Below are 16,311 nucleotides of genomic sequence, written 5' to 3'. Positions count from 1 at the left end.
CAATAATTATTATTTGGTCAAAAGTGATATCTTCTTATTCACGGGCTTCTCTTCTTAAGCAATCATCGGATTAGGCCAGAAAGAGAGAAATTGTGAACTTCGTTCTTTTCATTGTGTTATTGTGTAACATTGAATCTCTCATCACGGTTGAGAGTGATTGAGTAATTTAATGTGATAGCGAAAGCTTTTGAAGGACACCGCTCCGTATCACAGTTAATAACATCCTGCAAGATTGAGTTAGGGAGATAGAGAGGTCAATCGTTAAGAACTTAAATCAGACAAAGGAAAATACTTAACAAGTTAGATAACGTTAATTTGTTATGGATATTGATTTTGATGGCCATGCCTCGGATCTTGGGTGTTTGATTTGACCCTCGAAGCAGTATTTTTGATTTCTCACTTAGCTTATTAAAATCATCAAGTTGTGCCTCGATCTCTTTCTTGATGATCCCAAACACACAAGATTCAGAAATTCTACAACCATAGGCGTGAGCATTCACTTAAAGTTTGGGACTCTGAAGTGTCTACTTTACCGCTGCCAGATTTGCAATAACCCCAACTAGCTCTTCTCAGAATCAACACAATAATGGAGCAAGGTTCTCTCTAGAACATGACACCTCAGCTTTTTAAATGTGTGAAACACTGACATGTCAATAAATGAAAAAACTTCATCAACCAATATATTCATTTCGTTTGTACACATAAGCTAACTATTCTTTTCCGATTGACCTTCCTCACTAATTTTTAACCTTCGCCGCTATGTTCATAGGTTTCTAACCTATTGAGTATTGAGGATATGTCCAAAGGCCACACGAGTAACCTCCTCCAACTACAAGCCATTCAGCGGTTGGGTGTACGAAGCACAAATGGTCGCTTTCAAAGCAGGTTTGTAGTTTTTTTTTTGTTTTTTTTTCTCTCAGGCCTTTTCAACATTTACCAAAACCCCATCATACTGATGCATCTTGTACCTCTGATCTGCAGGGCTATGGAAGAGCTTTCTGGATGATGCAATACGTGAAGAAGCTAGACTTTCGATGAACAATGGTACGGGCGGAGAAGTTTTGACTCCAAACCAAAGTTACCAATCAAAACAACTCTGAGAGGAAATTATACATAGGAAAAGGATGGGACTATGGTTTCCAGCGAGCAAGTTTCAACCCTTGGTCTTCTCCTAACTTCAACACAACGGCAAGCAACTCATTATACAAGAGTCACTTTGATTTAGATGCTTAATACATTGAGATTCTCTACTATGGGATCTATTTCATATGCATTGAACTATTTTTTTTTGTGAAAGCAGGTGGGGCTAACAGGATTAAGAGGTGATAGAGTAATGAAGAAAATAAAGAAAGAAGAAAACACTTGGGGCCATTTTGGGACGAGGAGTTTGAGTTTCCGCAGTTGAAGTTCATGCCAGAGAAGGACGACTTCTCGGGACAGACATGTTTGTCTGTGGCGAGCTGAGCCAGGGTATACGTTATGTTCCTTTGTATGATCACAAAGGAGAGAGACTTGTCGTGCTCGATTACACTTCTAATGTGGTTTTCCAGTTTGTTTATAAATCATAGTTTCTTTCTTCTTTTACTGTCGTACTTCAAAAGAGTTGTAGTAGAGAAATTTTTCATTGCACAAAACATATAAGATATAACGAATCAAATAAATATGATTGGATGTATATATATATATATATATATATATATTCTGAAAAAATAGTAAGCTAAGGTAATGAATGGTGACAACACCATAGCGGATTTTAAAGCGGTTTTCACAAAAACGCTTTTAGTGCACCATTCACGCTTTTTGTCAGATGTACTGCGGTTTTCGAAAAAGAAAAAGCAAAAACACATACAATAAAATTTACTCAGCAAATCAACAAATCGCACTTCAAAATTGGAAAGCAGTCAATACCCAGCGGTTTTGAGAATAACGCACTCGATAACAATTTTTTAACATTATTTTCTAAAGATTAATTTATTTTCAATAAATGTATTGTAAGAATAGCTACTAAAATATAACGTAATCGATAAGGCAACGAGATTGCTACAAACTTCATAGTTACTTTTAGCAAATTTATAGCTACAATTGTTTAGTTTTTGCATTATATTTATATATTCTATTAAAAGTAAGTGAAGTATGCCGATTAGTTTGATCCAAAGTAATATACCTTCATGTGTTTTGACAGAAAAAAGAAGTTTATTTTTTCATATGTGTCATCTCCAGACAAAAAAAATAAAATAAAAATATAAAAAATACAGTAAGCTAGATTCAAAAATCAGCAAATTAATAAAAAATATTGTTATTTTATGTTTTTATCACTTAATTTAAATGTGCCTAAATAAAAAAAATATTTTTATTTCATTACAAATTATAAATAATTTTTTTTTAAAATACAGATTTATAAAAATATAAAATTGTAGTTAATGAACACTACATCATGAACACTACTTAATATTAATTTATTTATATAATAATTTTTTCACCAAACAATCTTTTTTATTTAAATATATATTTATTATGTTAATATAATAGTTCTAATTTTATTAATTAAATAATTACTTAATACTGCAAATATATATGTCATCAATCAAACAATATTCCGCACCGCTTTTTACTTAAAACCGCAGTTGTACTGTACCGCACTCTAATTCCACATGAACCGCAGTTGCACCGTCCCGGACTTTAATTCCACACCGCTTTTAATACCAAATCCGCCGTCACCATTCGAAGCCTAAGTTTCAAAAAAAAAAACAAATAGTAAGCTTTTAGATATACGAATGAGGTTTTTATATGAGTGTTGCTCATAATTTGTGATGCTAAGTTTTGCATATTTTTGACAGTTTAATAAAGATTGAAGTATCAGTCTTTTAAAAAAATAACTAAAATTTTTTGGGTCTGTAAACTCTTACAACTTTCTAAAACGAAGTTCATACCCATCACATTTTTTTGTACACATCACATCAACGCATTAGGATTCTTCCTCTTCCTCTCCAAATCAAGCCACCATCGTTTTCATTAGGTATTAATTTTGATCCTAAGATTGATTTATTTGGAAAGGACGAAACAAAGCTTACTACGGACTTCATTACTATTTCAGGAAGAAATAAGCTGACTAAAATCTAGGACATAGCATGAGGTGGATTTATTTGATGTGTTAAGAAACTTCATCACTTCATAAAGGATGTCAGTGTAGAGGCGAAAGCAGAGAATACAAAGGACAGAGAGATGACGACAGGAGTGTAATGTTGGTTGAGATATAACTACCCATATGAGCCCAGAAGAGTTGTATTAACAATAATCGTCTTTAGTCTCCTCAATAACTTAACTACTGAGCTCATTCTATGGTTGTTTCTATGGTTGAAATTAGAGCAGCTCTTGTAAAAATAAATCCTTGTAGATGTGAGGTGAGAAGTAAAAAATGGATAAAAGAGCAAAAATGATCTCAGAACAGCCATGAATCTTTCATTTTTTTCTTTGTATGATTGCTTACAGATTGCAAAGATAGGAACCGAAGACAGCAGCCTGAGAAAATATGCAGAAGGTGAAAGCATAAGCTGCCGTTAAAAACCTCGAGTTCCTGTTTTATTTATTAAAAGCTCACAGAAACGAAGCAAACCATGATCATTTTATTGGAATTTCTTTTTGTTAAGATCTTGTACAAGCTTCAAATAGCCAGGTTGAAAGCACTGGAGATGAGACAAAGTTTAGAATCCAGTGATCATCAACAAGAACAACAACAGAATCACCAGACCTAGAGAAACTCAGTGATAATCAAGCATCTTGTTCGACACATCATCGCAATTATGTTGTATCACCAAGTTCAGTATTTTATAGAATACAAGAGGAAGTTCATAAAAGTTGCAGGAATCTAACAATCTGATTCAATCATAGAGGGAGCAATCCATCTGTTAAGTGAATGAAGCATTGACTTTGTTCAAAATTATTATGTGAATCATCTTCTTTTCGAAGTGTACATTCCTAACCAGTACGAGATATGGTTATAACTTCACTAAGGTAACATATATCTACAATGTATTCGTACAAATCAACAATTAAGTTTTAACATAAGAATAAATGAGACCAAACTTCACACAAGTCCAAAAAACACAACCTATACATTACAAACAAAATTTCTCAATTTTCAGAAATATCATTAAATTAAAAATAGATATAAAATATCTCAGAAAATAAAAAATTGAAATTCCCTCACACTTGAAATTTAGCACCGATAGTCTATTGATATCTCATTTTAATCAAATTTTATTTAATATCAAAAGTTGAAAAAAAAATCTATAAAATATAATACTTATAAAAATTTTATATAAAAAACTTCTGCGGTGTAGCGCGGATATTACCTAGTCATAATAAAAACATCATTTGAACTTGGAAAAGTTGACAAATTGTGCATGATGGAAGCAGTGCATATATTATATTGTACGTGACACATCTGCTATAATGACTTCAAACAGGATACATTGTAGTTTCTTGCAACTATGTTCGCTTTTTATAGGGCAGCCTTGCTGAAAACTTACATCCAAGTGGGGCCTCCATGGCAGTGTAATTGAACAACAAAATCACGGTGTGAACAACGAAGCATGTGAGCCTCATTATTTTACTGGGTGATCATCATGACCAGTTTGTAGTGAATGGTTAGACGATCCCAGAGAGATGAATGTATAAAGAATGGTTAGAGGTCAAGCTTTCTCTTTTACTCCCTCCGTTTTTCTCTTTTACTTCCTCTGTTTCCAAATGTAAGTAGTTCTAGCAAAAAAAAGTTTATTTAACAATATAACTAGTTTACATATTTCAGTGCATCTTTTCATTTATTGGATATTGTGTGACCAATGAAATAATGTTAGATTTTTTATAATTGGTTTAATTAATTGATTAAATGATATTTTTTTTTCAATTTACAGTTTCCTAAATATTTGTGCTTTTAAGTAAAACTACTTACAATTAGAAACGGAGGGAGTATCGTTTTTGGATTTACATTATTCTATTTTCTATTATGCTCATTAGCATGTTTTGCTATCACTTGGTCCGGACTGAATGATCCAGACTTCTGACCAAAGTTGTGATATGGTATGTAACTTTTCTTGTTAACTCAAACGAGTGGTATTTAGGACTAAACCCTAGAAAAAGGACTAAGCAAAAAGAAAATTCAGTTATTAACCTTGAATCTAAAATGTATATATCGTCATTGTAAATCAATGAGTACCATCTTCTGATTATTCTTTTGAATTTCTCAATCTCTCCTTAACATTGTTTTATTAATTAAAATTAAAATAGTGTGGTTTTGTTGAAATTGCAATGATTGATTAAAAATTCTCCAGACGGTACATCGCCAATCATAACTCGACTGATCATTGCATCAACTGAAAGTCAATATTCGTGCTGTTAGATTCAATAAATGAACCTTCTAATAATAAGTATTTTTTTCTTAAACTCATTCTTTTGCTGATTTCTAGAAAAGAAATACATTTCGTGAAAGTAAGCAATTGAATAATAAATACTATTTCAAAACTAAGATGGGAAGGCCTAACGACCGCTGACCATTCCTTTAATTACTCCGTATTTTACTTGAAATTGTTTCTTTTATCAGTCCTCCGTTATCTGCCACGTGTTATGTAGGTCCATTGTATGAGGTACCGAACGAAATTTCACTTCGACCCCTTTATTAATGAACAATTCACATTTTCCTGCACACCATCTTCCAATTGTCAAAGCTGACCCAAAAGAAAGAAATAAAAGTCTAATGCTCTCACATAAACCCGTGTATAAATGTTAAAAATCAGTCAAACAGAGTTTTGTATTGTATAGAACAGAATGCAAGTTTTTCTAAGAAGAGACTTAGAAACAAGTAAATGTCAAATCATAACTTGACTATGATCGAATACAACAAATTTTAAAACAAAATTCTCCTTATTCAAATACGTTTTATAAACTCAGTCTTAGAGCATCAACAACAAGAAAAACTAAATTCATTTTCCAGAAAATATAAATATTATTGTTTAAGTTAGGGGTGGGCGTTTGGGTACCCGTTCGGATTCAGGTCGGATATTTCAGATTTTCGGGTATTTTGGTATAAGTGTAGAATCCGTTCGGATATTTCTGTACTTCGGATCGGGTCCAGATATTTTTAGTTCGGATTCAGTTATTTCGGTGTGGGTTCAGATATTTAGATTTTGAATGAAAAAAAATTAAAATTTCTTCTTCAAGTTTTTTGTATTTAAAAATATAACTTTCAATTAACTGATTTATTATTTTTTAATATATTGAATGATTAGTAGATTTGGACATAACATTTTAAAACTAAAAATACACTAATTTGGTTATTGTTTTTAAATTTTGGATGTAACTTTTGTTAATTCTTGAAACAAAAAATTGACATGCATTTTAAGTGAGTAGCAAATCATTTTCTCTGTAATTATATGTATATTATACAAACTTAAAGTATGTGTAGTATCAATATAAATATTTTAAATAAAATGAGAGATATAAACTAGAAATATAAGGTTAGTAATATATATGTTCGGTTATTTTTGGATATCCATTCGGTTCGGATATTACCCACTCGGGTTCGAATATCCAATCTCTCCTAATTCAATATACGTTCGGGTATTTTGGTACTTCAATTCGAATTTTGGGTTAGAGTTTTTTGGATCGGGTTTGGATACGGATTCGGATACCGGGTAAAATGTCCACTCCAAGTTTAAGTTATAAAACTTAGAAATAATTCCAAAATTTGTTTTGGTAGTTTACAATTGATCCAAAATTAAGTGGGGTCATAGTGCAAAGAATATATTTTGTCCATCCCCTATTTTGTCGTCGTTTTGTCGGCGTATAGTTTAAAATAAAAGTAAAATGTTTTAATTATTTTAACATGTGCCACTGAGCAAATAGGTTTGCAGGTTTGTTGACCGTAGATCCGTTAAAGTTGTACCTATGGCCATTAATGACAGTTGAATCAGCCTCGGTTGATGACAAAAGCAATGATCTCTCCATTTTCTCCTTATTGTTTATATTAAGCCCAAATACACCCCCAACATTATGCCTACTTGTTTATATTTGATACAAAAACTAATTATTGGCAACAAATGTAACCTCAATTTTATATAATAAGCTTTTAGTCAGATGCTATATATCACATTATTATTACTTAAAAATTAAATTTTAAAATTAGATTTATGTATATTTTCTTTTGGTATATACCGTATTATAAAAAAAGATCAGAATATGTCATATGATTAATGTTACTTAAAAAGTGTAAAGCCAATACGTGGTAAGAAAATAGTACAGGTTTTGATAAAAAAAAGAATTTGGAATATGTAAATAATTTTCCAATATTAAAAATCCTCACGAAATACCACCGTCAATTTCGTCAAAAAAAAAAAAAAATACCACCGTCAATTTAGGGGTTAGATTGAAAGACAAAAAAAGAGTGGGGCACACAATGGGAAACGAATGAAACAGTTGGGGTATTAATTGATTAACTTTTAAAATATTAAAAAAAAAAAATCAAAGTAGAGGCATTATAGGTGGTGAGAGGTAGGAGGAGAAAGTGAGAAAGTCCAGAGTTGGTTCCGAATTTGTCTCCCCAATTTTATTTATTTTTAGCGATATTTGTTCGTTGTGAATGTGAGAGAGAGAGAAGTAGATAGATCCGCTTGATAACCTCTTTTGCTGGTTGCATATTGATTCGTGAATCAGCTAATTTTCTCGAGAGATCCAAGGAGGAATCTTAAACATGTCAGGTCCACTTGATCGATTCGCAAGACCATGTAAGAGATCTCTTCTTCTCTATCGCGATGATTGTGTGGTTTCTGGGGAATAAAGTTCCGTTATTAGGGTTTTTTACTTTAGCTTCTTTATATGTTCAATTGGAATCGCATTTCTCGATAAAGTTGGTCTCTTTTGCTTTCTCGTGCGTTCAATTTAGGGTTTCTATCTTCTGCTTAGCTTCTTCAACTGTTTTGAGCTAATGCCATAGTTCAATAGATAGTTATTTTTTTTTTTTTTTTTTTTTTTTTTTTTTTTTTTTTTTTTTTCAATAGATAGTTATCTGTGGATTGATTAGAGAAAATGGGAATAAAAATTGTTGATAAAGGTCATGTCTTTCTCTTTGGAGTTGTTTAAGTGTTGTAGTAGCTTGTTAACCAACTGAGTTGGGCTAGTGGCACTCGATGGATAACCCCAATACGGTGAACCCGCAGTTCGATTCCCCTTGGCCACCACGGGTTTTACAAATATCGGCATTGATGGGCAGACACTGTGGTTAATTAAAAAAAAAAAAAAACAATGTAGTAGCTTGTTCAATAGATCATTAATGGGGTTTCATCAGCTTTCACTTCAGGCTTCGAGGGATTCTTGAGCAGCGACGAGAAGAAGGAACGCAAGTCCGACTTCGAGAACTCGGAGGACGAGAGGAGGACCAGGATCGGCTCTTTAAAGAAGAAAGCCATTAATGCCTCCACCAAGTTCAAGCACTCTCTCAAGAAGAAGAGCGGGAGGAGAAAGAGCGACGGACGGGTGAGTTCCGTCTCCATCGAGGACGTCAGGGACGTCGAGGAGCTCCAGGCCGTCGACGCGTTTCGCCACGCGCTGCTGATCGACGAGCTGCTTCCGAGCAGGCACGACGACTACCACATGATGCTGAGGTTCTTGAAAGCGAGGAAGTTCGATATCGAGAAGGCGAAGCACATGTGGTCTGATATGATTCAGTGGAGGAAAGAGTTTGGCACTGACACTATTCTTCAAGATTTTGATTTCGAAGAGATTAATGAAGTTTTGAAGTATTACCCGCACGGTTACCACGGTGTTGATAAAGAAGGCAGGCCCATTTACATTGAGAGGCTGGGGAAAGTTGATCCTAACAAGCTCATGCAAGTCACAAGCATGGATAGGTATGTGAGGTATCATGTTAAGGAGTTCGAGAGGAGCTTTATGATCAAGTTTCCTTCCTGCACAATTGCTGCTAAGAAGCATATTGACTCCAACACAACTATTCTAGATGTTCAGGGAGTGGTAAGTTTCCTTAACAAATCTCTTGAAGGTTCTTTCTAAGATTCAGTATCGATTCTCATGCTTTCATATTATCCAGGGATTGAAAAACTTTACTAAGTCTGCTCGGGAGCTTATCACACGGTTGCAGAAGATCGACGGAGACAATTATCCTGAGGTAACTTTTAATTGGAAACTTCTAGTACTTAGTCCCCTCAGTGTCATCATATGCTAATCTCGGCTGTGTTTTAATTTATGCAGACTCTCCACCAAATGTTTATCGTCAATGCAGGGGCTGGGTTTAGGCTGCTCTGGAATACTGTGAAGGGCTTTATAGACCCCAAAACATCTTCTAAAATTCATGTATGATCATCTAAGATATGTGGTTTACGTCTCTAGTTAAATACTTGTTGTCAGCTATATGGAATTCACTTTGGTCCGTTGTAATGTAATGTAGGTCCTTGGATACAAGTACCAGACCAAATTGCTTGAAGTGATTGATGCCAAGTATGTTAACCTTTAACTTTCTGATACTTCTTGTCTCCTCTGGATTTATACGGAAGCTTATTGTCCAAAACCTCTCTGCACTTTTGCACAGTGAGTTACCTGAGTTCTTGGGAGGTGCATGTACTTGCGCGGATCAAGGTGGTTGCATGCTTTCGGACAAGGGACCTTGGAAAAACCCGGAAATTGTCAAGGTCATTTGATTGACTCTTCTCTTTGTGCCTATTACATAGCACCAGCTCTAAAGCTGACACAGCTTGTTACCTTCTCTTAATCTCAGATGGTGCTTCATGGGGGTGCACATAGGGCGAAGCAGGTGGTGAAAGTTTTGAACAGTGAGGGGAAAGTCATTGCTTACGCAAAACCATCATATCCATGGGTATGTAGCTATTGAATCTTCCAACTATTCCTTCTTTAACTTAGAACTAAAGACCTAAACTATTGACTCTGTCAATAAACGCAGATAAAGGGAAGTGACACTTCCACTGCAGAGTCAGGATCTGATGCCGAAGATATCGGATCTCCGAAGGCTATAATGAGTTTCTCCCATCTCCGCTTGACACCTGTTCGTGAAGAGGTAAAATCTTCTATGTGTCTAGTTGCACTTTCAGAATCTCTATGACTGTTGTTAGATTCCGTGTATGCTTATATAGTATCTGCTACTGAGACTTTGCAGGCAAAGATAGCGGGTGAAACGAGCTTGGCCGGTGGTCTTCTGGGTTATGATGAGTATGTACCGATGGTTGACAAAGCCGTTGATGCAACCTGGAAAGTGAAACCAGCCATCCAGAGAGTTGCCTCAAAAGGTTAGTTAGCTGAAACTTTGTCAGAAACACACATGCTTTACTTGTCTGGTGAACTGAATCTATCAATTTGTCTCTCCTTCAGGGACTTTGATGTCTCCCACCGCTCCAAAGGACACTGAAGGAATCCTAGCTCGAGTCCTAGTAATGATCATAACATACGTGATGGCGGTTTTCACATTCTTCCGAGCAGTACCTTTCCTTGTGATCAAGAAACTTCCTGCTTCCCAACCACAAACCGAAGGAAACGCAACAGAACTTCTCGGTGAAGTAGCAGCAACAACTAAAGAGGAGTCTCGCCCTCCTTCTCCGGTACTAGATCTCACAGAAACAGAGCTCCTAACATCTGTGATGAAGAAACTAACCGAGCTAGAAGGAAAAATTGGGACGCTCCAAACAAAGCCGAATGAGATGCCTTACGAGAAAGAGGAACTATTAAACGCAGCTGTATGCAGAGTGGACGCGCTTGAAGCAGAGCTCATCGCTACTAAGAAAGCGCTTTACGAAGCTCTGATGAGGCAAGAAGAGTTGCTTGCTTACATTGATCGTCAAGAAGAAGCTCAATTCCAGAAGATGAAGAAGAAGAAGCATCTCTTTTGCTTTTAGAGCAAAGCCTATGACCAGGCAATTCAAACTCTTTACTTTCTCCTTTACAACCACGTTCTTAGATCACCAAGAAAAGAAAAATTCGTTTGTCTGATTTGATGTTTAAAAACTAATACAGAGAGCTCTTTCTTCTGTGACGATGATCTTCCACGCGTTATATATATTATGTTTTTATCTTTTAACCTTGTGAAATGTGTAAAACTTGTTGATGCAAAATTAATAGACTAAATACCGAAACTATTTATTTAAAGTTACGGATTTTATATGGATTTTGTTATCCGTATGCGTTATATGGTGACCACAGATCCATATTGTGTCATTTATCTCTTAAATGTTTTTTCAAAGGTTTTATTCTTCTTCTTTTAACTTGTGTCTTTTTTTGGAAGATCGATCAATCAGGAACAAGAATCTTGAGTTTATCAAGTAAAAATGGAGATAACAGCAACATCCCAGTTGTGTTCACAGGTTAAGTTCTCGATCTCATCATCACTCTTCTGTTTAAATGGTAACAGTAAGAGGAACCAAAACGGAGCTGTTTCAGTCAATTGCTTGAAAGAGATCAAACAGTTCAGTAACATTAGCTTCACTGCCAAGAAGAAACACAGAAACCAAGCGCTGGTGGTGAGGACAACAACACGCGCCTCCGTGGTGGATGAGAATCAACCCCAAGCTTCTGCCACCACCAAAGGAGAACGGTGGCTTCTCCAACCAGTTGGTAAAAATCAAAAGCAGCTACAAGTTTCACAATCTTTCTGAGTCTATATCTGTTCGATTCACTGTATTGTGTTAACTTACTTAACAGGCGATGGAGACACAAGACACATTGGTTACAAAGTGGAAATGCCTGCTCCTTTCGAGATCTCTTCCGTAAGAAAACAATAAAAAAAAACTATAGTTGAATTACTAGTGTATATATCTTTCATGCATGTTTTTAATAAAAGCTCATTAAAAAACTGAGCAGGGTCAAGTAACCATCGGACGGCTACCCGAAAAGGCTGACGTTGTGATTCCTGTGGCCACCGGTAATTTTCTTTATATATCTCTTCTTGAGGAGTGTTTTGATTGTTTCTTTCTAGTCTTAGTTTGAGTTCAAGTTTCTAAATCTTGTGGACTGCAGTTTCGGGAGTACATGCCACAATAGACACACAAAGAGACAACCTTCTCGTAACGGATATGAACAGCACAAATGGTACATTCATCGAAGACAAACGTCTGATCCCTGGTGTTGCTGCTCCTGCCTTTCCCGGAACCCGAATCACCTTTGGTACGCACCAAATCTATGTTTCCATCTCTCTATATATATGCCATAAGTAGTAGGATCCTTTTGATAGACTCACTCTTTTTTTTGTGTGTGTGTGATTGGCGCAGGAGATACAAATCTAGCAATTTTCCGTGTTTTCAAGCTCCAAGATAGGCAAGAGGAAGAACCCACTGAGAAACCAGCCACAGAGTAACCAACCAAACCTCAAACCTGTTCGATTGTTCTACAACCATTGTTGAGCTATTATACACTATATAAACAATATTTTTATATATGTAAGATTATAACATTTATATTTTTTTGTTTTAGTGCGTTACAAATTAGGTGTGAATGGTAATAAACATAAGGTTTCAGGTTTTTCCAAAGACAGTAACAACAAAACATTTACAGAAAACATATCTCCACATTTTCATCTTTAAACTCTCTTCATTATGTTATATATATATATGGATTTTATATGTTTTCTAGTTTTCTTCATAGTCATCTTGAATGCTGATGCATCATCGTGTCTTTCAGAATCCGAAGCACTGTAAACAAAAGTATATTTTCTTCTTCTTTTTCACCCCTTCAGTGTAAGACAATATCTCTTGCTGCCTAGCCGTGGCTTCGTCCAGAGTCTGATATTTCAAACAAAATAAATTAAATTGGGTACATACATCATACTTTACTCTACTTGCAACACCTTATTTAACACACCCAAAAAAACGCCAATAATGCCACCAATAATGTATGTATGCTTCAAAGTAAAAGAGGCTGGTTACCTTCTTGGTCTCAGACAACTGAAGCTCAAGCTCGTCTACACGGCTTAGAGCGGCAGTGAGTATCTGTTCTTTCTCCGGGGAGGACACCGCCGCCTGCTGATTCTGCAACGATCTACATTTCTCCTCCAGCTCGGCCATTCTCTTCTCCATCAACGTATACTCTTGGCTTGACACCATCTCCGTCTCTTCTTTCTCTGCTTTGTCGCCGTATATAGCTGCCTTATTGAGCTTCCTAAGCATGTTCTTTGTTACTATATATCCCACGTCCTGAAAGTATTTACAATAGATGGTTTGATATGTTTGAAACTTACTTGTGTTTCACGTTTCCTTAAAAATGCTAGCTTCTTCTTGCAATGATCTGAATATTTATGCAGAACCGAAAAAACTAGGGGATCAGTTGTTATTGTTGAACAATAGTGAAAGATCATTTTATTAGGCCTAATAAGGACCACTTTGTTTTTACTATGACATGGCTCCCTAAGGTCTCGGATACCTTCTTGAAGATTTTTTTCCTCTTTATTTTTATCTTTGATTAAATAGTTTGATTCTGTAGCTCATCCAGGTCACCATTTGCTTGTATTCACTCAACACCGGCTTAGATTGTAATGTTTTTCTCTCAACAGATTGTAAGTGTAACTTTTAAGTCAAAGATATCGGATAGGTAAGTCAAAAGAAAATAAGGGTGTTTCCTTTAGGAAATATAGAAAACAGTATAAATTAGGTAGTTTTGAAAATATATAATTTGAAGTAATTTGTATAAGATTTCGTTTCCTATAAAAGATTCTTTTATATTGAGTGGAAATTATCATATCCACCTCAACAATTTGATAGAATGTGTGATTACACTTGTTGATATGATTTGAACGCAGTAAATGAGAAAATTGTATTGTGTAATATTTTCAACTAGCTTAGCACCCGCGCAATTGCGCGTGATGAATGTTATATATAAAAATAATTTTGATCTATTATTGTTTATTTGTATTCATTTACGTATTATGTATATAATTAAATTAGAGTAAAGAAAAATCAAAACAATACATCTTGTTTATTTAAGACACTTTTTTGTAAATAAATCAAAATAATCATTTTATTTATTTTATATGGTATATAACTAAATGTCAATGACATGAACATAGATATATAGTATATTTTAATATAAATATTTATTATTGAGAATTCTTACTCATATGATAAATAAAACATTTCTAATGTGAGATTTTTTTAATGTAAATTTTAAAATTAAAATATTAAGGTTTCAATACTTTTTCAATACAAATTTAGAAATTATCATATTTCTGTGTTTTTCTATGTTATATAGTTTAATTTTAAACTATATAAATATATAATATGAATGTCTAGTAAATGAGACTTCATATTCATACGATTTATGATTATTTGTATTTTGTTATTACCAAAAAAAGTTAAACTATTGATCACAAAATTTTAGTGTGAGACATTTAACGTTTTTAGTAATTTATAGTCGTTTTAAAAATTCAAAATATGACATTAAAAAAATATTAATTTTTTATTATATGATTAATGTGGTTGTTTAATATCTTTTAATAATATAAAATTAAACAAAAAAAAGCTAAGATACAAAAATTATTATCAAATATTTATTATTCATAATCATTGATTGTCATATATACTCTCATCATATTAAGCAATTATGTAGCTTTTATTTAAGGAAAGTTCGAAAATATTATTTTGTATATTATTTATCAATTTAATAGTTAGTTTAATAAAAAATATAATATAAGTAAATATGGACCAACCTATTTTTCTAAGAATTCTGAATTTCATTCTCATGGTGACACGTGGCTACAAAACAATGTTGTAATGTTTATCAATTAATATATAAGGGATTAGCATATATAATATATTTTTGTCTGAAATCCAGCATATAAATGAATAGCTAAAGAACAGCAGAGTTTCAGATCAAACCCTAAACTAAGCGTGGGCAAAAACCAGAATCAAAATTCTGAATCGAAACCGAACCAAAGTAACCAAAATAAAAAATCCGAACAGTTTCTATATTTTTATATCTAAAATAACCGAACCGAAATCGAACCAAGAACCGAACGAGTAACCAAATATATAAAATTATTAATTATCATACATTAGTTGAAAATACACTTAAGTAAAAATGTTATAAATTGATTGGTTCTAAAATGTGACATCTTGGATCTTACAGATGACATGTATTGATGATTTTTTCACATAGAATCTATTCTATTAAAACACAAGTGTGACCTATTGATATTAGTTTAGTCCAACAAATATTTTCCATGATACCTACCTTTTGATATGATAACTGTATATAAGAAAAATACAAACTTTATACAATAACCACCGCATCAGTTAACCTAATAACCACCACATCAGTTCTCACCTAACTGCATCAATATATTTGGGCATCAATAATATACCCGCCTCTCTAGTTACGTTCTTAAAACTTGCTGACATGGCTAATGCGAGAATAATTTAACTAAGTCATTATTAATTACCATAATTTCAATCTCGGTTCGTGTAAAATCATGTTGTTATCATAATCAAAACTTGATAGGTTATTAAGATGTCAGTCATTTGGTTTAATATGATATTATAAGTTTGATGTATATTCTAAGCATATACTTAACATTTGATTTAGTGTTTAAGTAACATATAATGTTACAAATAATACTCTAATAAATAAATTAAAAAAAAAAAAACAAATTATCGACAATAACCATGGTATTACTCTTCTCTTCTCTAAGGGGGTGACCTCATCTGCATCATTTAAATCCTTGTAGAGAAAGGTCCAAAAACAGGAGCTTGATAATCTTTCTTGCGCTCTCTAACGCCGACGAGCCACCGCGAAACATCAACCACTCAATGCCGCCGCCGTCGTCGTCGTTTTCCTCACTTCCCATAGACATTGTCTTGGAAATCTTAGCTCGCGTGCCGAAACGCTTTCACCCGACCCTCTCTTGCGTCTCCAAGAACTTCCGCCGTCTTCTTCGTTCGCCGGAGATACACAATGTTAGAAATTAAAGAACATAGTGAAGAACAAGAGAGAGAGAGAGAGAGAGAGAGAGTAAAGAAAGATAATCTTATTCACTTGATTGATTTGCTTATGAGAACATCTCATATATATAGTGGTTACAAGTATGGTAAATGGTAGATGAGATATGATAAACTAATAACCCATTGTTTTGAGACCTTAACCCACCATGCATGCTTGTCCCTTGTAGTGGCATCTCCATTGTCTTGAGACCTTAACCCACCATCTTGTTTCTTATTGCTTCATTTTTACACTCTTCATAAACATCCTAAGAAAACACATGATCCTTGCAGTTCTCCCATTAGGAAAAAGCCAGTAAAAACTTTTTTTTTTTTT

The 16,311-nt window shown here is 34.1% G+C and overlaps 3 protein-coding genes across 4 annotated transcripts in view; all 3 read left to right on the top strand.

Annotated features, from left to right (window-relative positions):
* The first annotated feature begins 7,529 nt into the window (after positions 1–7,529).
* LOC106311848 (phosphatidylinositol/phosphatidylcholine transfer protein SFH8) lies at positions 7,530–11,092 on the top strand. 2 transcript variants are annotated; one of them, XM_013749162.1, is made up of 10 exons: positions 7,530–7,778; positions 8,339–9,021; positions 9,098–9,175; positions 9,259–9,360; positions 9,455–9,504; positions 9,596–9,695; positions 9,782–9,880; positions 9,965–10,078; positions 10,178–10,307; positions 10,390–11,092. In XM_013749162.1, exons 1-10 carry the CDS (start codon positions 7,745–7,747, stop codon positions 10,908–10,910), a joined length of 1,911 nt encoding a protein of 636 aa, XP_013604616.1. In that variant the 5' UTR covers positions 7,530–7,744; the 3' UTR covers positions 10,911–11,092. The 2 variants fall into 2 exon arrangements, with proteins under 2 accessions (XP_013604616.1, XP_013604617.1); XM_013749163.1 differs by having other exon boundaries at positions 8,351–9,021; positions 10,390–10,910.
* A 140-nt stretch (positions 11,093–11,232) lies between these two features.
* LOC106311849 lies at positions 11,233–12,536 on the top strand. Its single transcript, XM_013749164.1, has 5 exons — positions 11,233–11,625; positions 11,713–11,777; positions 11,872–11,932; positions 12,028–12,174; positions 12,279–12,536. Exons 1-5 carry the CDS (start codon positions 11,340–11,342, stop codon positions 12,362–12,364), a joined length of 645 nt encoding a protein of 214 aa, XP_013604618.1. The 5' UTR covers positions 11,233–11,339; the 3' UTR covers positions 12,365–12,536.
* Positions 12,537–15,731: 3,195 nt separating this feature from the next.
* The window catches only part of LOC106310875 (F-box/kelch-repeat protein At2g44700-like), a 3,792-nt gene continuing 3,212 nt past the window's right edge, over positions 15,732–16,311 (top strand). Inside the window, exon 1 of the mRNA XM_013748112.1 lies at positions 15,732–15,953. Coding sequence (XP_013603566.1) covers positions 15,807–15,953 — 147 coding nt within the window. The 5' untranslated portion in view covers positions 15,732–15,806. The remainder of the gene's footprint in view (positions 15,954–16,311) is intronic.

This window comes from Brassica oleracea, chromosome C8 (assembly GCF_000695525.1).
Source record: "Brassica oleracea var. oleracea cultivar TO1000 chromosome C8, BOL, whole genome shotgun sequence".
NCBI classification, from domain to species: domain Eukaryota; kingdom Viridiplantae; phylum Streptophyta; class Magnoliopsida; order Brassicales; family Brassicaceae; genus Brassica; species Brassica oleracea.
This window is presented reverse-complemented; position numbering and strand designations above follow the sequence as displayed.

Bases quoted from the DNA above. Each gene is read 5' to 3' on its own strand.
- LOC106311848 (XM_013749162.1), top strand. From the start codon at position 7,745: ATGTCAGGTCCACTTGATCGATTCGCAAGACCAT. The intron at 7,779-8,338 runs GTAAGAGATCTC...GGGTTTCATCAG, and splicing joins TGATCGATTCGCAAGACCAT to CTTTCACTTCAGGCTTCGAG. The intron at 9,696-9,781 runs GTCATTTGATTG...TCTTAATCTCAG, and splicing joins AAAACCCGGAAATTGTCAAG to ATGGTGCTTCATGGGGGTGC.
- LOC106311849 (XM_013749164.1), top strand. From the start codon at position 11,340: ATGGAGATAACAGCAACATCCCAGTTGTGTTCACAGGTTAAGTTCTCG. The intron at 11,778-11,871 runs GTAAGAAAACAA...AAAACTGAGCAG, and splicing joins CTCCTTTCGAGATCTCTTCC to GGTCAAGTAACCATCGGACG. The intron at 11,933-12,027 runs GTAATTTTCTTT...TGTGGACTGCAG, and splicing joins TGTGATTCCTGTGGCCACCG to TTTCGGGAGTACATGCCACA.